Here is a 27,547-nt window from a genome sequence, read left to right on the forward strand (position 1 = left end):
ATGAATAGGAGGAAGTATTAATGGAAAAAAAAGGGCTTAATGTTATAGTGGAACTGTGGAAGAAGGAAAATATACATTCTTGTGAATTGTACGAAAATGATAAAAAGTACACATTTTTATTGAACGAAGAGAATATTATTTATATAAAATTTTTCACTATTAATAGTCTTAACAACTTTGTTAATAGTAACTTTTATTTAAAACTTGGTATTTTATGAATAAATATTGGGGACAAATAGAGTAAAATTTAATATTCCGCTTGAATATTAAATCGAAAACTTCATTAATTTTCTCTAACCAAAGATAAAACATAAAACCCTATTTTGAAACAAAATTCATCACAATTCTTTTCCTTAAAATGGGGGATCCTTACTGGCGATATCCCGGCGCCGGAGGTCGTCCGTCATCATCGGAGATAGGTATGCACCCTTGCCTTTGTTGCAATTTCTGAAATTTACAGCATACCTTAACTTTGAATTCGGTGATTTGCTCAACTGCAGCTACTGTATATACGAACATTTGCACATGAATTTCCGTAACTCTATGCTGTTAAAGGGCTTTTAATTTGTCCAGATATTGGATTATTCGAGCTCATTATCATTATGAGTCATTATGTAGCGTTGAAGATAGTTTGATTATTGGTACCTGCCGTGGAAGTCTGGGTTGCTGTGGACCTGTGGTGTTTGTTGAGTGAATTGGGGGAAGGGGAAATAAATATGGATTACGACGAATTCATGTGGTGATAATAGTGAGGTGTTACTGCTTAGTTAAGTTTAAATAAATGATTTTAGAGTGGATTGGAGATATGAACATGGTTTAGGACGAATTCATGTACATTTTCACTTTTCAGATAAGAATTTGATAATAGTGAGGTGTATGTTAAGTTCAAAACAAAAGATTTTAGAGTGGATTGATTGCAGAGGGACGTTAGAGAGTAGGCTTTTGGCTGCATTGCGCCTTTGTACTTTTGGGAGAGCACAACCAAGAAATTCGTGCTTACTTAAAATTATGTTAGTCGATAACTTTGAACTGCATTGACCAGTTTCTTCAAATTTGTCACCGATTCTGTCCACTGAGATTCAAAAGACCTTGCACAGCTCTTCATGGTTGAAGCGCATCTTTTTACATTCATTTGTTCCAGCTTCAGTATAAATGCTAATCACAAGTTCTCCTTGTTGAATATTTTTCCTCGTTGTTTCTCACGATTTCTTGCTATCTTGTTCCGATCCAAAGTGCAATATCTATTTGAACATCTTTAAGAAGAGAAAATATTAAAGGTGTGGAGTAGAAGAATATTTGTGAAAAATATTCAAGAACAATTTAATTTAACCTTTGAAAGATGAAATGTGAATGAAGAGCTTGCATATCTTTTAGAGCAAAGTACACAGACCAGGGGGAATTGGTTCGAAAGGAGTCATATAATTATGAAGAATTTACTTATTTGAAAGTATAAATTTCTTATAAGTGCCCTCAACTTTTGGATCACATGACTTCGCATATAGGTGATTTAGAGAATGGAAGCCCTGGTAGCAACAATAATCCTTGACTTATATATTATCTACCATAGCCGGTTTCATTGCAGAAGTTACCACACTTGGAATTTGTAATATGTACTTGAACTTTGTAAATAGCGGACCTCATAAAGTTCCTCTGCTCTCAATATTTCTTTCCTTATGTGGTTTAGTTATATCTTGAGGTCTCATAGTTATATAGTCTGCTGCAACAGGACACGTACCTCAGGCAACTTTTCCAGGCTACTTGTCGTCTGAACCTCAGGCAACTTTTCCAGGTTACTTGTCGTCTGAAACATCAACTCTCGCCAATTATAATACGTATAGCTCCGTTGATCCACGGACTGCTTCCTCAGATTTTTTACATAAAGATGTGAGTTTCATCTCTTATACATCTGTGCACATATCGATCCAATTGTTGAACAAATGGTACCTTTTCTTTTTTGGTTTTGGATTTAGATCATATCATCCCGCTCTGGGGCATATGGCATAGATGACATTCCTAGTGTCCGTGCTGAACCGGATATCACTGGATTGGTTGCTGGAGCTAGCTACAGAGGCTACCCATCTTCTTATGAGGATCCTAATGTGTCAGTTCGCCAGAGAGATGTTGCTTCAGGGATCAACGCTGTAAATCCTGATGTTGGTTATGACAAGCCCAGTTCCATAACAAGGACTGATGGCAATACTGTTCCTGCAGCAGAATCAAACATTCTGTTTATTGACGGGCTTCCAACTGACTGTACAAGAAGAGAAATAGGACGTATCCTTGATAGTTTTCGCTTGTCTTTCTTAGAGTGGCTTCCCCCCCTCCCCCCCCCTCCCGAGATTCAGAATGCTACTTAGGCATTTTTTGCCAGGATTATGGAGTTGTACATGCAGACATAAGAAGTAAGAGATAAAGAACCCGTAGGGGATCCATGTCATCTTCTCGGCTTTATAACTGTTACATTCTGAATTTTATTCCTTGACTTGCACTTAGATCTTTTTCGGCCGTTTATTGGATTCAGGGAAATTAGACTGGTTCATAAGGAGCCCAGACGTGTAAGTACAACTTTTTCTTAAATTAAATCAATACTTTTCCTGGATCAGTCATTTTTATGCTACACCTGATAATATGCATCATGTAGTGTGCCTGTTATTTAAACTGACAACATCATAATTTGTATTCGAATCACCCTCTGCACCAAGCACAGCTTACAATAAGTGAATGGTGGTATGCAATACTGAATTTTGAATAAAATATGTAAAATGAGATGCTAATATTCTGTATGGTACTTGCATACATTCTTGCACTATCCTGATCGAGAAATCATTGTGTAAAAATGTTCTGCTTGTGGCAAGGTTTAGTGGAAAAATTTGTACTTGACAGTTACGATGGGAGTGTTATTGATACTAGTCAGTGGCTATCATGAGCTAAGTTCTTGTCGAATTCGTTATCTTCTTCCGGTGCTACATTTTGGGATGCATCAATATTAATTTCTCTTCTCACCTGAACCAAAACTTTCTGTGTGCAGCGGGGAGACAAGGCCATGGTGCTGTGTTTCGTCGAGTTCACCGATGCAAAGTGTGCTGTTACTGCTATGGAAGCCCTACAAGGTTTCATCTTCATCTCTCCCTCTTTTCAGTTTTCACCACCAACACATCCCACCTTTTTGGATAATTTACCTGTTGCAGCCTACCAACACAAAATAGGTTTTTGATCTCACGTTCATATATAATGTCCCATTACGATCAAGCCTCTAAAAACGCAGGTTACAAGTTCGATGACAAGAAACCAGAAGCCCCTCTTCTGAGGATTCACTTTGCTCATTTTCCTTTCCACCTACCAACCGATCGAGATGACCCCCGAGCCGGAGTTCCACGGTGACAATCAAGGCAAAGCCCCATCCGACGACAAATAGGGTAAGTACTGTAGGATCTCTTCCGTCGTGTTTTGATTAAGAAGCCATTGTGAATCCACCACTTCTCTGTTCCAAATGCATCATGGGTTGGCTGATCTAGAAAATGATAAATTATATAACCATCTATTCCTCTTTATGCGTTGTTGCATCAAGAAAGTTCTATCTGCCTATGATCACCAACAGTATTTGGATAAATATATATATATATATATATGTATCACAATTGGAGAGATTATTAATTATTTTGCCAAGAAACTTGGATGCTTCTTGTAGCTTTTGCTCTTGCATTTCAAGAATTCATCTCAAAGAATGGATTTTTATGGTGTGAAAGTGATTTCATACTTTTTGTTTGCCCTTTTAGACTTTCTTTGTCATTAATGTGACATGTGCGCAGAGCCAACTTTGTTTCAACCTTTTTCTGTAGGGACCAAAGAATTGGGATTATCCGAAAACAACAAATCTACCCTAAATTTTAACCTGAAATACAACTAGCAAATATCACATGCTATCAACATCCAATCGACAGCTTTTAATAAATTTTGCGATGCCACTTTGTGTGAACACAAATTTATGTATATAAAACGACACCGACTTGGCACTTTAGTGATGAGTTTGTGACCCATGTTTTTAAAAAAATGTCTTTTCAAAAAGATTTAACATTTTAATAACCCTCAATTTTCATTTTTTCAAAATATCCAATTTTGATTGCACAACCTCTCAAAATAGCTTGTTAATAGCACTACACATACCACATACTCCCTCACTCCATGGAAAAAAAGTCTCATTATCATGTCGAATATAAGTTTTAATAAGGTTGTTATTAGTAAAATGTTAGAGTGCGTTCTCTTTGGTTGTAAATTTATCATGGAAAAATTAGGGATAAGTCAAATTTCACCATTAAAATTTTTCCTTTCTTTTCCCACATTTCCTACAAAATAGAATTTGACCCTTACTTATTCCTCATTTTCACTAGAAAGAAGGGATAATATTATCTCTCCATTTTTGGTGTGATAATATTATCTCTCTTTTGTAGTGAAAGTGAGGAATATGTAAGAGTTAAATTCTATTTTGTAGGAAATGAGGAAAAAGAAAGAAATGATTTAAAGGGTGAAATTTTGTTTATCCTTCTTTTTCCCATGATACATTTACAACCAAAGAGAACGCACCCTAAGTAGAATTTGTAGGAGTAATGTTAGTACAAAAAAGTACAATAAGGATACATTATTAGTTAAAAAATGAAACAAAAATATAATTTATAGTTAAATATAAGAAAGAAGGTACGATATGATAGCTCAAAAAGTAAAATAATTTTTTTTTTTAAGAGAATAAGTGAAATTCTTTTTCATGGACAAATGGAGTATTTTATATTAGCCTATAAGGCAGAGATGAAGCAAAAATAGATAGCATACATGACTAGAATTGGGTAACAATAACATATTTAATTGTGTGCATGTATGTGCATGTCTACTGTTGTTATATGAATTGACACTTCAGTGATGTCAATAAAAACTTATGCACAAAATGATATATGTAGCCATAATCTTCATATAGTATATCCTACACAAACATCTACAACCACTAACTAAAAGTGTACATCAATGCAAACAAAGAAACATTCCCGAACTACATTAGTCTCCTTTATGTGTGTGTATATATGTATGACTCAAATTCTACAAGCCAAATAAACCACTAATTATGGACAAGGGCAAAGCAAAAGCACCCTTGAGATAAAATCCAAGCCTACATTGGATATGCCACTTTAATGATGTCAACAGGAATTCTCAAAAAAATGATGTCAACAGGAATTAGGACTAATCATGACATGTATCTTTAACTTTTAGCATTTTTGAAAAAATATTATTCCCTCCGAAAAATTTGTCACATTATGAACGTCACGTCATGAATTTTTATAAAATGTGAGTGGAGTAGTTACCGGGCTAAAGGTTCTACTTAAAGTCCACATTTGATTGAGTATTTTTAGAGGTTGGAAAGTGATTCAATTAATTGAATTCATTACTTATTGTTTGGTTTGGGTAATGAGTTAACATTTACCCTTACTTGAAGGTAACCCAATCATCTAATTTGTTACCCCTCAAAATAGAGGGGAAACAGAAGAAAATGAATTTCTTACTACTGATTCTTTTTCATTGTTAAACCAAACACTCAATAAAAGTAATTGTTATTGTTATCATTTCACTCCTTTATTTGATTCCATTCCCTTTTCATTACTCTACTTGAACCAAACGAGTACTAATTATAAATGGAGCTGTGTTAGCCCTACTATTATACTCCCTTCGTCCCACCTATCTTGAGACAATTTTTATTTTGGGCGTCTCATCTATTTTGAGACATTTCCTTATTTGACAAAAGTTTTATTTTCTATTCATCTTTTCACTTTTTTCTCTAAACACAAAATACTTGTGCTTTCTTAATTCTCGTGCCAAAATAAAGGTCTCAAAGATAACCGGGACGAAATGAATAAATAGAAGTGGTAATTTTTAAAGAAAATTGTGGCAATTTTTTTGTGAACGGATGAAGTATAATTTTACATGTTTTCACTTCAAAAACTTTCAACTTTTAAACATACTTCCTCCATCCACAAAAACTTTAATGTGGTTTGGAAGGTACAAATTTTAATAAATAGTTTAGAGATATGTATAATGTGACAAAAAAAGCCCACAAAATTGATGTATTAAAGAATTACTAGTTTTTATTAAGTGCAATGATGTTTAAAATATAAGTGGCAGTTTTCAAAAAAGGAAAAACTACAATTTTTGTGAACGGATAAAAATAATAGTAACAGTACAATTTTCGTGAAAGAGAGAATATGATTTATATTGCGCCATACAAAATTTGACGACTGAATATTGAGCTCCTTACCGGATTCTTAGCTGGTTTCTCGAGGTTCAAGATTTTTTCTGCAATTTTATACTCCCTCCGTCCCGCGAGTCTTGACACGTTTGGGTTCGGCACGGGAATTAAGGAGTTGTAGATTAGTGTTTTAAGTGTGTAATTAATAAAGTATAAAATTGATAAAGTAGGAGAGAGAAGGTAATAAAGGTGATAAAGTAGGAGAAAGAATATAATAAAGGTGATAAAGTAGGAGAGAGAAGGTAATAATTATTGCCAAAAAAGAAAACGTGTCAAGATTCGTGGGACGGCCCAAAAAGGAAAACGTGTCAAGACTCGTGGGACGGAGGGAGTATTAAATACTGCATATTCTCACTATACGACTCATTATTCCATCGTTGGATTCTATACAGTATAACATATGGATTTTTAAAGTGAAAACAAAAGTTTGAATTCTATAAGGCGGGACCTAAATTTTGAGGGATTTTGAAGCGAAAACAAGATTTTGAGACATATTTGGACAAACACTAAAGTTGAAGACACAAACTATAATTAACCTTTAAAACTATGTACAAAATTATATAGGTAACATAATTAATCTTCATTTAGATCCTACACATACATCTACACAAACTAAAAATATCAAATCTTTGCAGTGTATAGCAATGCAATGAAAGAATCATTCCTGAACTACATTAGTCTCTTCTCTTCTCTGTGTATATGACTCAATTCTACGAATCCAAATAAACCACCAATTTCTGCACAAGGGAGGAAAGCAAAAGCACCCTTGCAACCCTTGCAACACATGTATAAACAAAGTTTTCCCAAAGCAACACAAATTGTATAAACAACCATCATCACATCACCTTCACGAATCAAGAGAGGAAGGAGGTGCCGGCGTGGTTGTGGTGCAGCAGGTTATGCGCGATGGCGTCCCTCGCCTTCATCGCCCCGGCCGACCTCAGCCCTATCTCCGGCACCATCTCATCGTCGAAGATCTCAAACTTGGCCAACTCCTCCAATCCCTCCTCCCTCATCTCGCATATGTTGTGCAGCACGCAGCAAGCCCCGAGCACCACGGGCAGGTCCTGCAGCTTCACCTCCGTCCGCTTCTGCAGGCACCCCCACCGCGTCTTGAGCCTCGCGAACGCCTCCTTGGCGCAGCGCTGCACCTCCGCGATCTTCTCGTTGAAGGCGTGCTGCGTCCACGTCAGGTGCTGGTGCGTGTAGGGCACCAGCACCCAATCCATCAAAGGGTAGCCCGAGCCCCCGACGATCCACACGTTGTAGAACCCGGCGTTGGCGCGCTGGTAGAGCGTCGACTTCTCCAGCACCTGATCGTCCGGCATTGAGCCGGGGTAGCCGATGCAGACGTCGGTGAAGACGCCCCGCGGATCGACCACGCCCTGCACCGTGATGGAGTAGGAGGTCTTCTGGTTCCTCTCCGTGTGCCTGCGGTTGAAGTAGGCCGCCACGCTGTTTTTGGGGGCGATGATCGGAATGTGGGTGGTGTACATTGATCCGACGACGTTTGGGATGCCGGAGACCGCCTCGAATTCGGCCTTGAGCTTGCTCAGCCCCTCGTCGTCCGGCCACCGGAGGAATTTAGGCATCAACACGTTCCGAATTGCGGAGCAGACCTCGAGGACTAGCTTGTGGCAAGTCGAAATCCCTAATCCGAATTTCTTCGAGACGAGGCGGAGCGGCTCGCCGGTGGCGAGCCGCCACACGCACACGGCGACGCGCTGCCGGACGGGGACGGCGTCCCGCAGCATCGTGTTCTCCTTCGACACGACGGAGCTCAGCTCATTGCATATGAAATCGAATGTTTCCTTCCCCATCCTAAACGCCTTTTTGAATTCCTCATCGGGGAATTCAGGACTGTTGCATTGCTCCCACCAATCCTTGGACCGGTTCCTCACCCAGAGGCGCCGCTGCGGCTGCGCCGCAGCGACGGATTTCTCGCCTTCCTCGACGTCGTCGGCGGAGGCGACCGCAATTGCGGCGGCGGAGAAGGAATTCGCCTTGGATTTGCGGCGGCGCGCGCCGTCGGCGCGCTCATCGGCGCGGTGGAGATCCTCCGATTTGGCGGAGTAATCCAACATCTCTCGCTTTCTCTCTCTATGAATCTCCTCATACCTAATTATCTCTTCCTGATTCGATTTCTCCACATCTTCGAGATCGTCCTTTTCCTGATCCTGCAGCAGAGTTAAGGAGGTGATGATCTCGTTGAGGCCTTTGACTTTCACTTGCTTCTCATCAACCGCATCGAGATTTCCGGCGGCGTCGGCTGAAGTCTCTTTCCTCCTCCGCTTCCGCTGCTGCTGCTGATTCTGCTGCTTGCCTTCGTTCATCTGAAACTGAGAGCGCGGGAAGAGGTCCAAGGCTAGGCGGAAAGAAGAGCAATCGGGATGTTGGTTGGCGGAAGGAAGCTTCATATACATGCGCGTGCCATGTGCTCGACGAAATGCGTGAACCGGAAATGTGAACGCGGCGGAGAATGTCAACACTAATGAAAATTGCGGCTTTTGGAAAACTGGGGTCGGCTTAAATGCGCAGAGGAAAAGTTGCGCGATTGGTGTGAACGCAGCTTCGGGATTGAGGAAGTTGCGAGGCGGCGATGAGAGAGAAAGAAGAGAGAGAGAGAGAGAGAGAGAGATTTGGTCAAAGACGGTGCAGAGAGTTGAGAAATGTGCCTACGCGTCTCTGATTCATTATTTTTTTCTTTTGTCTTTCTTTATAACGGCCTCTTTTTGTTTTATTTATTTTTGTTTTAAAAAAAACACTTTGTGGAGATAATTGAGATATTTGTTTTTGTTTTTGTTTTTGTTTTTGTTTTTTAGACCACGATTGAGATATTTCTTGGTTTGATTTTATAAAAGGTTATTGGTGTTAAATTACATTAATTAATTTTGGCTGGTTTTATCACGATTGTCACTTTCACAAAGATTAATTTTTCTGCCAGAGATATCTAATGGATGTGGAAAAATAATTGTATGCAGACGGAATCACTACCTACACAAAAATAAAAAAAAGTGAGAAAACTATCAGCCCACAAGTGAGATTGAACCCAAGATCTTCTCAACTTTTTGCAAAAATTAAAATTAATATTGGAATTCAACGGAATAAATTTTCATAACTAAAATGACGTTCTTTTGGTTAGAGCAAAATTAAGTCAAATTCAATTCATGTGATTTGTGCCATATCGATTTTATTTTGAATGAAAATCTTTATTATGATAAAAATTACAACAATTATTAAATTTACAGTATGCTTTTATACCAGTTCTAAAGTTAGTGTAGTTCAATATACCATAAATTTTCATATTAAACGACGTTGTTTGCGGTTGGAATAATGTTACGTCGAATCCAATTCACACGGTTTATGTTATGCTGGCTTTATTTTGAATGAAAATCTCTATCACGATAACAAAAAATTACAATAATTGTTAAGTTTAGTATATTTTTATACCAAATTTAAAATTAGTGTACTAAATTAAAAATCAATTAAAGTTAGTATGTTTTAAGTTTTTAACGTTAATAAACCTTTATAAAATGAATATCTATCTATAGAATCTATTTGTGTTTTGTTATTGATTATCAATATTATGTCTATGCAAGTACTGATGTAGGTGGCTATTGAATTGGGTTCTATCTGTTTTTGGAGTATAAGTTTGGTCTTTTAAATTTGCTTAGTTACATATGGAAAATGTGGTGGAAATTGTGATTAGAATGTGCTAATATTTATGGTCCACTTTTCATTTTTTTAAATGATAAATTTGCAGAAAAAGTAAAGAAGAAAATAAAAGCCCCACATTAGGACTAAAGAGTCTAAAGTCATAAGAGTTAAGACGGTTGTTTATTTTCTTTCTTTTTTCGTTTAATAAATTTTACTTGTGGATTAAGTCTTACTAGGTGTATTATGCATCTATTAAAAAAAGAGTAAACACACATGTATTAATATTTGAAGAAACTAATTTATCTATCTTTTTCTTTAAATGGTGAAATCAGCATTAAATTAAATAATACGAATAAAAAGAAAGTGGGAAGGCCTACGACAAAATCAGGTGGCTCGATTTGCACACGAGGTTTTTGTTTTTTGTATTTTTTTTTTATTATTGAAGATTGTTGAATTTGTCTAATTAATTAACACATCTTAAAATTGTAACTTTGCTTGATTACATCATTGAAATATGATGAAGCTATCACATATTGTACAATTTTTTTTTTTTGACAACATAAACCTTCTCATATATTAAGAAATATCAGAATCAACAATATCCCTCAACCAACGAGGGAAATCACAAAACCAAAACACCGAATTATCAACTAGCAATATGGTTTGGGTGTACAAATTTTAATTGTACACTTTACATTATATTTTTTTCTAGCATTTCTATGTATAAAAAACAGCTAGCTCTTAATTTTATGGGTGATGGTTTGTCTGAAACTCGGAAACCGCTAGTATTGGGTTTAGCTCTACGTTGGTTTCTTTGACATGCATATTTTTTCTTTCTTATACTTAAGAGGGTTTTAACAAGGCTTGGCCTTTTTGTGTTCTTGTGCTTTTAAGGGTTCATTTTGTAATATTTTTTTATTTTTTCTTTAGTTATAAAATCTCATTTTGATGAAAAGAAAAATTCTAGCATTTCTTGTGTATAAAAAAACCAAAGAAAAAGTTAGGTCCAACATCATCACTAGAAATCTAGAATCACTCGAGACATGTGTAAACTTTTTTGTTTATTATTTTCTTTTATTTCTAAAATATATTTTTAAATTGTAGACCAAGTCTACTAGGTGAAGTATATAGATGTACATCTCTATTCTCTACCATAGTGTGTTTTCAATTTTTTTTTCGTGAGTCAACCTAACAATATATATATAACTTCTTTATTTCATTTTTTATTATATTTTGAGTAAATCATTATTTTTCATTTGTTTCATTTTCTATTGTGTACATCTTTAAAATAACATTAATCACCTAGGAATATTATTTTTGCGGATTTAATAACAACCACATACATGCGGAGGAATTATAAATTAATCCAGTCAAACGAACTTACAAAAAAAAAATGTAAAATTTTATAATTAATTTTTTGTAATTTTCAGATATTTAGATATTTGTAATAGGTTCCTCAATTCAGATCCTTATGTGATTAAATTTTCAAATTTTCGTACTTCTATAATTCAATTATAATTAAATTATTTAACCTCATATTGCGATGACAAAATGAATATTCATAAAAGGGAATAAGGATATCAGTATATCACCGAAAGTAACGCATGCATGCACCCTTTTAAAAAGAAAAAGGAAATAAAATTGTCAATTTCCCCTTAATGTTTGATGTTTGATTGAATATTATTGAATCAAGATAAAGTTTAGTCTGCTTTTAATTCATAGTCGAAAACCTTGAATTTTTCGGTTTTAACGTGAATCACGCAACAACAGATAAACCAAATTTTGGCAAAATTTCAAAGTTGAATAATGACATATGGCAAATTAAAGTCACTTCTATTTCTAATTTCAAAAATAAATAAATAAATAAAAATTCACTTCTAATTCTCTAAAAAAAATGTCACGTACTATATCTATTTAGGTCGTAATTTTGTTTCCATAATATTAATATATGTATAATAGCAAAGATGTAAAATGCAATATAAAATAAATACTAAGATTTGAGTTTAATATCTGAAACCTCTATTTTACGAGTATTTATTCTTCTTTTAAATTTAAATTGTCAAGCTGCAGCCTCTGTTCTAGCAAGGCTGAATTAAAGAAAGATTTATGAGAATAAATATTATTGTAATCAAACTTAATTTTACATTGGTTACAACTTAATTTAATGGATTTCTAGAGCTAGAATTTTGGAAATTTTAGCTTGATTTTCTAGTGAATTTAGGCATTTATTTAGGGACTCAGGACAATATTTTTCTCATTTATATCTAATTAAAGCTTTTATCATGATCTTTAATTTGATATACTTATTAAATATTTTATGATTAGTCCAATTTCACAATTTTAGAAAGAAATAAAATAAAAAAAATAAAAATATAAATTACAAATAAACCTTCAATTTTATTATAATTACAAAATTGTCACTCAATTTGAAAATAATTTCAAATCAAAAATTGTATTTTTAATATATTATAGATAGTGAGGAGAAATATCGACTGATTAAAAAATATTATCAATAATTTGTATATTAAATAGAGCTGTCAAATATAGCACGACCCACAAATAATCCGGTCGGACCATGAAATGAGATGGATTCGACTATACATTTATAGGCCCAAGAAAATTCAACAAGCCCAGCCCAAATATAAAGTGGTCAGATGGGCTCAAGCCGGATATATAGAACCCAAAAAATTAAAGCAAACTATATGCTTATGTCTGGTTTAGGTGATACGAAAATTTGATTTGGGTCACAGGTTCGAATACTCTCGGCCACAATAACCACTAGGTGGGGTGTGTGTATGGTTTGTATTATTTATAATGTAATTTCATCAAAAAAAAAAAATTGATTTGGGTTATTTTATAAAGCTTCTTTGATTGCAATATTTGCCATAACTTAGAAAATCATCAAATTTTGTATTGTTCATATATATCATATTTCCAATTCCCACACATGTTTTTAATCATTATTCATATAGAATTTACTAAGAATTATACTACAACTAAAATCAAGAAGCAAGCAGTCATTGGAGATACTTCAACACGACATGACATGACATGATGTTGTTACATTTTTAACATGGTCATTCTTAAAAGATAGTTCGAAATTTAATTCGATGGTGACATTTTAATTTGGATTTACAACTATTATTAATATAGTCTATATTTGTTTGTTTTTTCAGCCTATAGTTAGAGTTAAAATATTCGGTCAAATATCGGATCAGAAGTATAGTCAGAATTCAATCAGACGATCAAAGTTTAAATGACTAGATGTCTAAATATACATATTACAATTGGATGGTCAGTCACAATTAGCCGAAATTTTTTACACGAACTAAAAATTGAATAAAAGAGATAAGTACAAGTTAAAAAAATTCATCAAGAATTAAAGTTCGATCTATTTTTTAAGTATTTACATACCAAAGTCCGTGTATTAAAAATAAAAATATTTCACTTCACCATTTATATCTCGCTATAATTCACATATATAATTCCTTTTTAAGTCGAGAGCGAGCAAGATTGTTTCAAATACGATTTTTCGTTTTATGTTAAACTGCACTCTCTTCCTCCCTTACGATGTACAAATGTGCACTTTTTACTATTTTGGTATGTTTACAAAAATGTAAGTGTACATCTTTCACTTTTAGGCAGTATCATGCTACAAACTCTTTATTTTTTTCTCTCTACTATCTCAATGTATTTACAATATACTACCCTCATAATACATTAAAAAGTGGGCCCCTCTCTATTATCTCAACTTATTTTCACTATTACCTATCAAAAATTAGTTCTTATTTCTCCATCTCATTATACACTCACGTAATATTTATTAAAATTCGTGTCGATAAAAATAATATACATTTTGAAGGAACGGATGAAATGTGTATAGAATCCTCACGATGGATAAATCCACCATTTAGGGCTTTATTTTGGATTATTATACGTTATTTATCGATGAAAAATACTAGATGTGGATGACGAAATTCTTTACTTGGGATTAGAAAATAAAATAGAAAAGTTCCAAAATCCTCTTTTGAAGAAAGGTACAATATCCAAAAGCAAGAAAAGGATCAAGTGTACAACAATCTTTGCACATTTTTGGTTCCCACTAAGGTGGATTGTATGCAGAGAAAAGCACAATCGAAAGCTGCAGATAGAAGTTATTTTTTTTTTGCTAAAATATAATTAAAACATCTCTATAAAAAAATGATAACATTCTATACGAAATATTTGTGTCTCGACAAAAACTTACATATAATAGATGACAAACATGGATTTTTACATTTTTAAAGGTATAACTGGATCGAATTTATTTAGGAAAACCAGTTTATAGTTAAAATTTGTCAATTTTTTGAAAGTTTAATCATTTTCAATCAATTAAACTAATATTTTGTTTATAAATTATAACATATATCAGTCAAATTTAACAGATTACACACTAATAAGCAATTAACCCAATTCTTTTATTTATAAATAATAATATTAAATAAATGTCCATCAAAATTCGATGAATTGCATGAACGTATAATTGCAATTTATCAAGTATCAATCCAAATATCCAGAATTTATAGCCATGAAATAAAAAATCAATATTTCATCATTCAACTTAGACCATTTACAATAATACCGACTTAAGTCAAAAAAGCAAGAAATTTGTCTGATGATTTTGTTTCTTGAGTGGACTTTTACATACCTGCTTTTGCAGAGAGCGGGCCACGATAAATAATTATTTGAATTTTGATGAATTTTGGTTTCAAATTGTGTGAAATTCCTACATGGTTAATAATTTTCCAAAAAATATAGGTTAGTGGAAAATAATTTTGATTATTTGAATTATTTGATAATTATTTGAATTTTGATAATTATTTATTCTTTTTTAAGTTTTAAAGCAAAATTATCTAGATTTAGATTAGTGGAAAATACTCAAATATATTGCATATATTTGAGTACAACACAGGCCAATGAATATAGGCATTTTATAAATTGATCTCAAACTGGATTTGGTATTAATAAACAAATACTCCCTCTCTCCCTCTTCAAATGTCTCATTTTCTATTTTAGGTTGTCCCACTTCAAATGTCTCATTTCATTTTTTGGCAATACACTCTCTCTCTCTATACTAATATTTAAATAATTTTCACTAATCCACTTTATCTACTTTATACACATTTCTTAATCTCCGTGCTCAAAAGAAAGGAGACATTTGAAGCGGGACGGAGGGAGTACTACACTTAACACTTATTCAGTTATTTGCTATCCATGTTTGGAAATTAACTGATTAATGAAAGTAAGACTAGTAATACAATGAGGAACATTGAATAGTTATTGTATCATTAAATTAATTTATCTCAGGAGTCATATTATTTTTTAAAAAAGATTAGTGAAATAAGTGAGAACCTTAATTTTATCATCGACCCTCTGAATCAATAATCTGATACATCAAACGCATAAATAACCTCAAATTATTTAGTTATTCAGGTTTATAAAATGTACAAAATGTTCCTTCCATCCCGCGAAGTTTGAGCAGTATTCTTTTTTCGGTTGTTCCCGCGAATCTTGAGCACTTTCTTTATATGGTAATTTTTTTTTCTTTATTCACCTTTTTATTGTTTTACCTACCACACTTAACACATAGAAGTACTAAAATACTGACTTTTTAAAATATGTGTCGAAAAATATTGTTCAAGTTTTGCGGTACCGAGGAAGCATGCACTTATAATATTAACCTAGTTTTTAAGCACCTAAGTTGTGTCCTTACTATCTATTCTTCGAAATTTGATACTCCCAATACTAATGGCTCGAAAGCCACTCATTAAAAATAAAATCACACACTTTACTAAAAGGCACAAGAATAACTGGATTTGTGTCCATTACACTATTGCTAATGTCCCATTACACAACATTATTTAATTCCTAACCCAAAAATGCTTTCTATATATTCATACTTCCAAAAAAAATTCCATGAAATCAAATGAAGAAACATCCAAGAACCCTAGCATTCATGGCAAGAAACTACAACACACTCTCTCTGTTCATCATCATCATCTCTCTATCAATCTCCAAATCACACTCCCAAACAAACCTCCCATCTCCAAATCTACTATGCATTAGTGATTGCGAAACATGCCCCGTCATATGCTCTCCGCCGCCATCGCCGCCGTCGTCGCCGTCGTTGCCGCCGCCAAGTCCAAAACTTACACCGCCGAGTCCTAAACTTCCGCCGTTGCTGCCGCTGCCGCCGGAATCTCCACCGGCGCACCGCTACTCGCCGCCGCCGCAGCCATACTACTACTTCACTTCTCCGGCGCCGTTGTCGTCGCCGCCGCCGCCTCCTCGTTCGAAGCCGCCTCCGCCGTCGTACACTTCATTGGGAGGCGGCGCCACCCCTACGCCGCCGCCGCCGCAAGTTTACGCGTACAATCCGGGCGGCAACACGGCGCCGGGGCGCAACTTCTCTTACCCTTACTATTATTTTTACGCTGCTAATGCTGCTTGTGGAATTAATATTCCATATTTTCATGGGAGTTTTATTTTTGTGATCATCTTTGTATTTTTCACAAATTTTGTATGAATGTTAGGTGCATTGACTATATGTAATTAATTTGTATACTATAAAAAAAAATATTAGGAGGGGCATATGTTTTGTTGAAAAAATTTATTCTAAATTAATATTCATGCTTCTAGCAAAATAGATTGTATGAATGTGGTGCATTTTAATTTTTTGAGCAAATGAATGTTGTGCATTGATTCTATGTAATTAGTTAGTACACTACACAAAACTATGGGTATGTTTTTTTTTTTTTGAAGAAATGCTCAGATCATATTCATGCTTCTAACAATATAAATTCGTTAATAATCAAGAAAGACTATAATTATTTTTATTTTTTGTATTAATTTATTTCTCATTCGTTAATAATCAAGAAAGACTATAATTATTTTTATACATACCAATTCATAATTTATATATATACCAATATAATACATTAATACGACCATTTCTACATAAAATGCGCTAGACATAATTCAATTTGAAAAAGCAGCAACACAATTTACCCAAAAAAATGCACTAAAGTACACAATTAAGTTGGAGTATAATATTTTAACAATATTAATTATTTTATTTTTATTTCATTTCCAGAATAGTATTATTTTAATTGTATGACCGTGGCAGAAATGCAATATCACAAACTTAAATGGCCAAAATCTCAACACTAGCCACTATCCCTTATAATCCGAAAAATTATCAATTTGACCCCAGATAAAGTTTTACTTTACCAAAAAACCCACCTCACACGAAATTTTTTTAAACTCCGACCTCTCAAAAGCGGCGGCAATGGGTTTGCCGGAATCCATACGGCGGAGGACGGCGGCGTGAGATCTTCTCCCGCCGACCAGCTGCCTTTATGTCACCGAACTCCTCTTCACTCTGCATCGGCGTCTCTGACGCACTCGGATTGCTCGATTGCGCCTCTCAGCCGTCGGAATTCGAGATGCCGTTAGAAATTTCCCGCGCTTTCATCGCGGCGGCGGACGCATTGCTCGAGAGCGAAGAGGAGGTTTCCGGTATTTTACTTTGATCCCTCATTTTGATATGAGTTTCTGATTAGTTTTGATCTGAATCTATTGTTCAATACAGATAAAAGACATTTCAATTTTCGGAAATAGAATGAAAGGAACAATGAATTGTAATTGTGATTTGAAGATTCATTTGGATATGCTGTGAAAAGCAATAGTTATTGGAGGTGAAAACTACTAGACTTTCATCATTTCCACAAACAAGAAAACTCATGACTGCTAATCAATTGTTGTAAAAAAGAGAAGGGGAGAAAAAGTAACAATAAATTTATTGCTAATAACTAAATGGAACAACACTGCGAATGGTGATTCCTACATCTGAACCCCCATTGTTTCTATGAGGTTGAAGATTAAGATGAATTGCAATGAATCTTGAATATTTTCTGCACATTTGAAGGCTTGTTTGTGAACCCTACATTTGTGATGATTTAGACCAGAGGTTTCTCTTTGAATATTTGATAAACTGGGAAAACAGTATGCAGAGTTTTCATGGTGTTGTTAACTGATACCAAGCCATATTTGAAGAAAACGATGATGCTTCAGACAGCCTCGCTCGTGATTTCATCCTTAAGATAAGCGAAGAAGGCTCTTTGTCGAGTTTTCTTGATCAATGGCTGCATCCACAGAAATGAAGCATAAATTAGACTGAAGCATCATTTTCAGACAAAGAAGATAGGCCCTGCATTTCTATATCATTAATTTCTCTTGAGTTCATGGTGGAGACGACGTAGCAGATTCGCGTATTTGATGGTCTGGAACAGAGGAGTAGTTGATAGTATGATACGAATCAAGATGAAAACTGCTGCACTAATTATATGCCCAGAAATCTTCACTTTTGTTTATGGCTGTAAAGTTTGTATATGCTATGCAGTGTGTATATTTAAGAGTCTCAACTGAGAGACAACACATATTTGTTGCAAGCAATTCATCAAGAAACAAATGAGCTGAGTTCTAAACGAAATTCGACCTGTTCATCTGTGCAGGTAGCTATTCGTCATCGTGCAACTGCTACTCCGGTCTCCAGAGAAAGGAGAAGCCATCGACATCCTCATGTTTGCCGCCTCTTCACGTTGGCTAACTGCAATCTTTATGCATATAAACAGCTCTCTTAAGTGAATCTCGCCCTCGTCTGCAGTTGAGGCAATCATGCAGCATTAGATCTGAGACGGGTTAACGGAGAAATTAGATTATACAATGAAGGGATTGGGACTAGCAGAGATGAATAGGAAGTGTTTTGGCACTACCTTTTTTAACAGTGAAAAATGTGTGCTTTATCTTTACTGATCTTGTTAAACATCTTCATTGTTAGCTTTCCTTCAACTTATGCAAACATATATAATGTCTGTCTGTGTCAATCAACCTCAATCAAGTTACTCATCACACACACACACACACACTATGAATCTCATATGTAACAGTCACAATATATAAAGTACTTTGATGATGGCTTACCAAGAAACCACAATACCATCATCTACAAAGAAAGGTAAAATTTTGAGGAATCCAAGTAAAAGCAGATAGCTGCAGGCAGCAGATTTTATAGTTGCAATTAGTTAAAGAGAGCAAAGAAAGCAAAGCACTATTCAGGAACATGGCTATATGAGGTTAAATTTACTTTGCATGAATGATAAGATACGTAACTAAATAATTTTATACTCCAATTTCCCTTTTCAATTGGATATGCATCATGCAAAACTAATTCAAATGATAGAGATTATCAAGGTGATCCATGAGATATATTCCAAAATTTCAATCCGTGTTTGGCTGAGCTTATAAGCTCTTTAAAACAACTTATAAGCTCCTTCAAAGTGTTTGGCAAAATAAGCTCCTAAAAAGCTTATAAGCTGTAAAATTAAGCTCTCAAAAAAATAAGTTCCTCTACCCCAACTTATTTTCTCATTTTTTATAAACAACACTCATTTTACAAAAATAATTCAAGCATAATTTTTTATTTTTATCATATATCATTCTAATTTCATTTTTCTTCAATTCTCTCGCACCAACTAAAAATTCTCTCTCTAGCTTATAAGCTCAATATAACCAAACATTTTGACAACTTATAAGCTCTTAAGAAGCTACATCTTATAAACTTTTATAAGCTCTGAGAGCTTATAATAAACTTAGCCAAACACCATCTAAACAAGGGATTAACCTTACTATTTTAACCTATGTAGAATAATCCATAAGGGTGCGTGCTCTTTGATTGCAAATTTATCATGAAAAATGACAGATACAAATTTTTTCACCCTTTAAATCCATCTTTCTATCCTCACTTTCTACAAAATGAATTTCAACATTTCTTCTTCCTCCTTTTCACTTCAAGAAGAAACAATATTATCACGAGATATTTGTGTGATAATATTATCCCTCCTTATAGTGGAAAAAAAAAAGTAAAAGAAATGGTGAAATTCTTTATTATAGAAAAATGAGGGAAAATAACTTTTATATCCATACAACAAAGAGAACACATCCTAACAATAAACACCCCTTAAAACAACAAACATATATATCAAATAAAAAACTGTTTTCTTTATTTACACACACAACAAAATCTGCAAATGAAAGGTATAAATGATGTGTGTGTGTGTGTGAGTGCATAAATAGACTTAAATGACCTGATCAAGCTAAGTAGAATTACTGATCTTGCAGTGTTATAGCTTGAAATACACATGTAATAACAATTACATATCCACATATATTGATCACTTTTAGATCTGTAATAGAAGAAATTCCTCACATAAAAGCACTACATCTCCATTCACCACACACCACAAATTATCACAAACTTAGAAATGAGAGAGAGAGAGAGAGAGAGAGGCAAAGCAGTATACTATATCATGTCAACATCTTCTACACTGACAGTGGAGCAAAGGATGTTTGTGAATTGTGATAATATACAAAGGCAAAAAATAATGTAAAAAATAGTCAAAAGAAACTGAGTTATAAACTAGACCAAATTAAATCTCACTTAAAACTTGCATGAAAAATAATAAGCCTCCATAATCCCTCAAACAAAAAATATATAGTAAATAAATATAATATCCTCCATTTTCAAAAACACAATAATAACTCCCCACTAGACCACTTATTATAGAAACTAATAATGTCAACCTTAGTCTGCTGCAAGAAAAATTGCAAAAACAACACGATGTTTGAATTTGATGTAAGATTGTGACTAACATATTTATGTCTGAGTGGACCTTTGATTTCTAGAAAAACACAAACACAAATGTGATAATTATCAAGAAAATTAGCATAATTAAGAGAATTATAGATCAATTAGCACCTACATAGAAAAAACTCTCTAGATCTAAAATTCTGCAACACCTCAAGAAACCCTAACTCTTTGAATCTGCCCTCAATTTAGCAAAAAAGATGCAAACAGATAAAAACATATCATCACCATTCACCATCAAAACTGCACAAAAACAAGATTGCATTTTGTGTGAGTGTGTGTGTGTGTGAGAGAGAGAGATAGAGAGAAGTGGTGGGGTGACAGAGAGAGGGTGAGCACACATAGCTTCAAGCATGTAGAAAGATTCATGCAAGAAAACACCATGTGTGCTCACTCTCTTCTGTCACCTCCCTTACCCTTATAATTAATCCAATTTGAATCACTTCCAACACATGGGATATGAAGAAATCTCAATCATATGTGTGTGTTTGTGTGTGTGTTTTGTGAAGAAGACAGAAAAGGAGAAGAACCCTAAATCTGGAAACCCTCAAAATTAAAAAGAGAAACAGTAGAAGATATGATGTGGTGGGAACTGTTCCATTAGAAAAGGAAGAGTGCTTTTGATTTTGATGTGTGGAGAAATGATAGTGGGATTGTCCCTTTTATATAGGAATGGAAAAATTTCCCAACTTTTTTTTTTAACGGTGGGAATAAATGTGTGGGTTTATCTTTTTATGGGCTGGTTGCTGACACTCTTATTATTTTAATTTGCAACTCCCAATACAAATACACACACTTATACACGCATTCTGCGTGTTTTATCTTCTTCAATCTTCCAAGTCAAAAATTCTTCTTCAATCTTTAGAGCATCCACAGCGGCGGGGTCGAGGGCGGTGTCGACCCGGGGCGAAGGAGGCGGCCGCGCGCTGGAGGGGCGCCCAGATGCGAGGCGGGGTCGAGGCTACAACACGAGGCGAGAGAGGAGAGGAGATGGCGCGTCCGCAGGACGCGCCCAATTTATAAAAAAAAAAAGTGTAGAAATATGAATTTTGTGGAAATGAGGATCTAAACACCCACCTAAGACACAATGCATTGGAGAGGGGTGTGTCTTAGGTGGGGCTCACTCCTAAGACACCCCTCTAAGACACCACCATTATGGATGCTCTTAGAATGCCATGCTCAGAAAATAAACAATTTTTCCCTTATACATGCGCTATAAATGAGTGTCTTATCTTCTTCAATCTTGATAATGTCAATATTAATCATATATCATGCTCCCCTTCCTCCCTAAAAATTGTGACCCTACTTCGTCCTCAAAAATCATGATTCAATGAAGATGATACAGATTTTAAGAACAAATATGATAATTATGTTTGAATGGAAATTGGGTTCCACATCTTTTTATAAATAATGAGAAAGAGATTATAAGAACAAATATGATAGTTATGTTTGAATGGAAATTGGGTTCCACATCTTTTTATAAATAATGAGAAAGAAAGTTTATGGGTCATTTCCAAATAAGAAAAGATCACAATTTTCAGGGACGGAGAGAGTATTTTTTACCTCCATATAAAATAATCATTTTTTTGTCATTTTAAAACATTCATAAAAATTAATTTATGTTTATTTTTCTCATCCTAGACCCCTTTTTCACTTACAATACAATTAATTCTTATTATTAAGTGGGATCCATTCTTCACTTATAACACTCAACTATTTTTATTAAAACTTACGTTGTCCTTTTTTAGGAGACTAGAACTATTTTTTTTGTGGACGATGAGAGTACTTCCTTACTCTCAATTGTATAAATTTATTTTTCTTTTTAATATTGTAAATTAATATATAGATTAATTTTTGTAAAAAAGTGATGTATTTTAACTCATTTACTATATACCTTATTTAACTTTTTAATTAATTTTTTAGCATTAATAAATTGTCAAATAATAAATATTTCCATATTAAAAATATACTTGTATATTTTTTTTCCATTTTTTTTAATCTTGTGTAAAATTGAATCATTCAATAAAATTGAGAGAGAGAGAGAGAGAGTAATAATTTTATAGAAAGTAAAATTTGTAATGTTTAACTTTGAGAGTACATATCCAATTCTATTAGGTGTATTTATAGTTTATATTTGAATGGTGCATATGCAGGAATGATGGAATTTGAATTAAGGTCTTTATTGCTTGAATTTTCCTCCAAAACGTGTAAGTAAGATAATTAAAATCAAGGGGTTTTTTAATAAAAAAAAAACACGAAGTATTTGGAAATTGTAATTACAATTTTATCCCTTCATTTTTTTTTCCGATCGCCAAGATGTTGAATTGAAGCTTACGTGGATTAGTAAGAACAACGTCATTTTTGTGAGGCCTAAAAACATTGTTTCGTATAATTTCAATTAATTTTTTTTTTCAAATTATAAAGAAATTGTATCATGTATCTGCGTCATAATTTTAAATATTCAGCAATTTTATTGTAAACGTCATCGTAATATGAATATTACGTGGAGAACTAATATACGTAAACTCCAACTCAACAATCCGATGATAGAAAAAAAATTGGAAAGACAGAATTGCAAATTTTTTTAAAAAATGGTGATTTAATCCGCCACTCTTCAAAAATCGCGTTAAAATTACAAATTCAAAATAGTTCGCGATTTAACTACCAAAATCTATGAAATACATTGTGTTTTCAACTAATTAAACTTGAATAAGGTTATGAATCACTACTAATGTCTATTAATTTAATTTATAATCTGGATTCATATAATTAATACTAAAAGTGATAATGTTTGTCACATCTTTCTTTTGCTTAAATTTTTTCGTACGTTCATTTGTGCTAGTTGTTTGATGTGTATCGTGTATTCTTTTTATTTGACTTAAATCGAATAAATGCAATATCAAGTAGATGAAAAATAATTATTATCCGTCTAGTTGAACTTTATATTTTTCTATTTACAAATATAAGCACCAAGCGCTCAAAATAGTGATATATATATTTATCCAATCAATTGTTTATTATTATTATTATTATTATTATTATTATTATTATTATTATTATTATTATTAACTCGAATCTTGAACATTTAACATAAATATTAATTATTCTTGTTGGACTGGACCAACATACGGGGCTATGTACACACAATTATTATTATTATTATTATTACCCATACAATAAACTCGAATCTGAAATATTTAATATAAATATTAATTATCCTGGACCAATATATCGGAGCTATGCACACACAATTATCATTATTATTATTTCAAAGAAAAACAATGTCATATTTTGAAGGTTTGTAAATCACAAACGAAAACAAGAAAAAATAAAATGATGAAAATTGGGAAAAAAGTAGTTAGGTGTTGTCTTGAGCGGTCATAAATTGAAGTACACCTACCGATGCATTTAGTAATTCTAAATCATTTACTAGCCAATTGATATAAGGTAAAGTAATGCTGTTTCTGTTATTTTTATTTATTTCTTTTTTTGGAATTATCTGCTCTGACACTTTGGTCAACTCATTCAATGTTTATGTGGGCGTGACAATTTGTTAATTTAGAATTTGTCGACCCTTTCGAGAAAGATCAATAAAAGCCCTAGTATGAATTAATTCATCATTTCTAATTATTATTGTATATATTATCCTCCCATAATAAAAAGAAGAAAAATATATTATTCTATTATTTGTCTTTGTTTTTATACCGATTAAAGTGTAAAATAAGTCAAAAGTGAATAGTTCCATTTTTTAGTATGTTCTTTTTATTTTCTGTTTTCATCATGATTCAAGCTCAATATATCAAGCCCTAATATTAGATGGAACTATTTGTTGGTTTTGCCTATCAAAGCAAATCCAAAAGAGTTCTTTTTAATTTTCTAGAATGTGTGGTTTTAAAATATTCGACAAAGTAAGATTTAATTTACATCCATACACTATTATGGGCTAACATTATCCACTTTTTGAGTATATACGTGTTTGACATTTCTATTGAGATTTGGTGTTTCTATCAAACACCTATCCATTAGTTATAACAAGAATATTGAAAATGATGATTCTTATAAGATAGTGCAATGTACAAACTCTACCCACTTGTGATAAAGATATATTTATTATGTTAAGATGAATTTTCCATAGGCGTGTTTGAATTAGGGAAACATGATAAAAATAAATTAAAGATAACTTTTTTGGGTCTTATTGATGTGTGTGGGTTGTATTTTTATTTGTTTTATGGAAGTTATATATATATATGGAAGGGCTACCGTGAAAACACTTATTTAAAAAAAATGTTTTTCAATATATGAATTTTATGTAGAACACGTATGATTTCATCCAATAGGGTTACGAATTGTAAAAAATAAATTTTTGTTACCTTTGGGATTCGAACTCAGGACCACGAATTCATCCAACATGGTTACGAATTAACCGTAGATCTTGGTGATCTAAGGGCTGGAAATTGTTTATATTTTAAGAAGTGTTTTTATTTTAGTCCTTCCCTATATATGAAAAAAAGTGATGGATGGAAGTGGAATGCATCTCCAAACGGCATGTTCTCCGTCAAATTGGCTTATACTACTTTGAGTATGACAGCAACCGCAAATCACAGTTACAGCGAGAAACTGGAATTCACTATGATCTGGAAAACACCTGCGACGCAGAAGGCAAAAACTACTGCATGGAGAGTACTCAAAGGGAGGATGGCAACTTGTGATAATCTCCAGCGCCGACAGGTGAACGTCTCAAGCTCGGAAGCAGTTTGTGTTTTATGTAAGACGCATTTGGAAACCACAGAACACCTGTTCTTTACTTGCCAAAATTCTGTTGATATTTGGAACGATGTTCTCAATTGGCTCGGTAAGAAGGCGGTTCTTCACCACAAGGCTAAAGATCATTTTCTTGCTTTTAGAAGCATCGAGGATAAAGAGGAGGAAAAGTTTTACTCTGGAATTTGGATTTGTATCATTTGGTGTGTGTGGAAATGAAGGAACGAAGGGAAGTTTAATCAAGGAGTGTGGAACAAAGATAGAATTGTGACAGAGATCAAATCTAGACTTTGGGGATGGAATGAGGCTTTTAATTTGACGAATGCGGCCCCAGATTTCAGATCTTGGTTCATCAACGCTGAGAGCTAGAGCGCAGATTTCAGATCTTGATTGCAGATAGTCTGTTTTTTTTTTTTTTTTTGAAGTTTTGTGTTTTTGTTGGTTGACTTTCGGTACTTCTGGTACCAGTGGTTGGGTTATTTAAACTTCTTTTCCTGATCAAATATATATATATATATATATATATATATATATATATATATGGTCATTTACTTAATTTATAGCTTGATTGTTGATTCATGAGTATATTAGTTAATTTATTCGCATATATATTATGTTTCATGATATGATCATATATATTTTGTATCTTTAACCAACTAAAAAAAATCGAGACTTTGAAATGTACTGATTATTTTAGATGAACTGGCGATTCGATGGTTATATTAAAATAAAGTATGAAAATTGAAAAATGATTGTTCTCCTTGGTGAGCTGCATGCCATGCTCGTCGTGGTCGGTTTTTGCTTATCAAAAATGATGTTGGTCCCGTGGTTCTTTACTCTTTACTCGGACTCACTTTTGGCGATCCATACGCTCCATGGCACTTACCATGGCTCCAATTCTCTGTATGATGATATTTTAGATGCTTTTTCTCATGCTCGTAATATTGTGATTTTGGAGTTTTTTCATTCTCGTCGTGAAGCTAATAGAGCGACTCATGAGCTAGTTAAATAAGTTTTATCTTTATCAGATGTAATGATTTGGAAGTTGAGATTTTCCCCAAACTTTCGGATATTGTTATTTCTGATTTAGAGTAATAAAAGTTTCCTTTTCCCCTAAAAAACAAAATTGTGAAAACTGATTTCAAACATATTTAAAAGAAAAAAAAATAATTAATGTACTCGAGAGTTCAATTAAAATTGGATTTTTAAGTTCTCAACACAAATGCACTAGAGTTCTCTTGTTGTCTAGAGTTTATTTAAAATGCTAGCGTTTAAATATTTCTTGCTTGTAATTGGTCCACGTGTAATCGATAAGATATGATTATATATTTCTTGCTTTTTATTGATCCACGTGTAAATTACAGTATATCAAGAATAACATTCCATCCATGCATATGTCTATTATTTAAACATATTATCAAAATTATCTTAGACAATAGGTAGAAAAGGACAAATTGAAGACTATTTTCATCATTGGTGAAGAAACTATTACAACTTGACGTATGTTTTGATTAATTAGTATATTTATGCATATCGGTTTCCATGTGAAATGAGGAAAAAAGTAAAATAAATCCTTCATTTCGATTTTATACTTTAAATATTAAATATAGGTTAACTAATTACGAATTCACATAATTTATAATTTGAAAATAAAATAGAAATATATAATTATTTAATGCGATATTGAAATTTGACTAAGGAAAAGGTCTCGTATTTGTATCCCGTTGCACAATAATAAATTTAAAAAAATCTCTATGTATAAAACTTCGAATCGAAGTAATCACAGAATAATCCAACATCAGTTACCATTATAATACTTTTATTAATATATATTTGTGATTTGGGGAAGAATATGCTCGCCCACAAAGAGGAAAGTGAAATAAAATAATATCAATGAATGAATGAGTGATAAATATAATAAAGAAACTTTTTTTATTCTGCTTGACTTTGGATGTACATCGAACCTTTCCAGAAAATGGCATTTCACTTTTTCTCAGTTAATAAAAAAAATTATTCCCAATTTTCATATTTTATTTCCAACGTCGATTAATATGTATAGTGGATTTGTGCTCTTCTCTTTATATATACAGTATTAAAAT

General features: G+C 33.4%; 4 protein-coding genes and 1 long non-coding RNA gene across 5 annotated transcripts; 3 read left to right on the plus strand and 2 right to left on the minus strand.

Moving 5' to 3' along the window:
• The first annotated feature begins 263 nt into the window (after positions 1-263).
• Positions 264-3,735, plus strand: LOC130995057 (RNA-binding protein 2-like). Its single transcript, XM_057920207.1, has 6 exons — positions 264-419; positions 1,727-1,884; positions 1,971-2,274; positions 2,494-2,555; positions 3,029-3,110; positions 3,266-3,735. Exons 1-6 carry the CDS (start codon positions 359-361, stop codon positions 3,379-3,381), a joined length of 783 nt encoding a protein of 260 aa, XP_057776190.1. The 5' UTR covers positions 264-358; the 3' UTR covers positions 3,382-3,735.
• Positions 3,736-6,905: 3,170 nt separating this feature from the next.
• Positions 6,906-9,141, minus strand: LOC130995059 (protein ALP1-like). Its single transcript, XM_057920209.1, has one exon. The coding sequence runs from the start codon at positions 8,707-8,709 to the stop codon at positions 7,141-7,143; it is 1,569 nt and encodes a 522-aa protein (XP_057776192.1). The 5' UTR covers positions 8,710-9,141; the 3' UTR covers positions 6,906-7,140.
• A 6,797-nt stretch (positions 9,142-15,938) lies between these two features.
• On the plus strand, positions 15,939-16,508 carry LOC130994469 (leucine-rich repeat extensin-like protein 3). Its single transcript, XM_057919512.1, has one exon. The coding sequence runs from the start codon at positions 15,939-15,941 to the stop codon at positions 16,506-16,508; it is 570 nt and encodes a 189-aa protein (XP_057775495.1).
• Positions 16,509-17,673: 1,165 nt separating this feature from the next.
• LOC130995060 (uncharacterized) lies at positions 17,674-18,620 on the minus strand. Its single transcript, XR_009092034.1, has 2 exons — positions 18,480-18,620; positions 17,674-18,126 (listed from the first exon to the last, which is right to left on the minus strand). It is a non-coding gene; the product is annotated as an uncharacterized LOC130995060 (long non-coding RNA).
• Positions 18,621-25,268: 6,648 nt separating this feature from the next.
• On the plus strand, positions 25,269-25,817 carry LOC130994470 (uncharacterized). Its single transcript, XM_057919513.1, has 2 exons — positions 25,269-25,618; positions 25,670-25,817. Exons 1-2 carry the CDS (start codon positions 25,269-25,271, stop codon positions 25,815-25,817), a joined length of 498 nt encoding a protein of 165 aa, XP_057775496.1.
• Positions 25,818-27,547: the final 1,730 nt, after the last annotated feature.

Source organism: Salvia miltiorrhiza, chromosome 7, assembly GCF_028751815.1.
Source record: "Salvia miltiorrhiza cultivar Shanhuang (shh) chromosome 7, IMPLAD_Smil_shh, whole genome shotgun sequence".
Taxonomy (NCBI): domain Eukaryota; kingdom Viridiplantae; phylum Streptophyta; class Magnoliopsida; order Lamiales; family Lamiaceae; genus Salvia; species Salvia miltiorrhiza.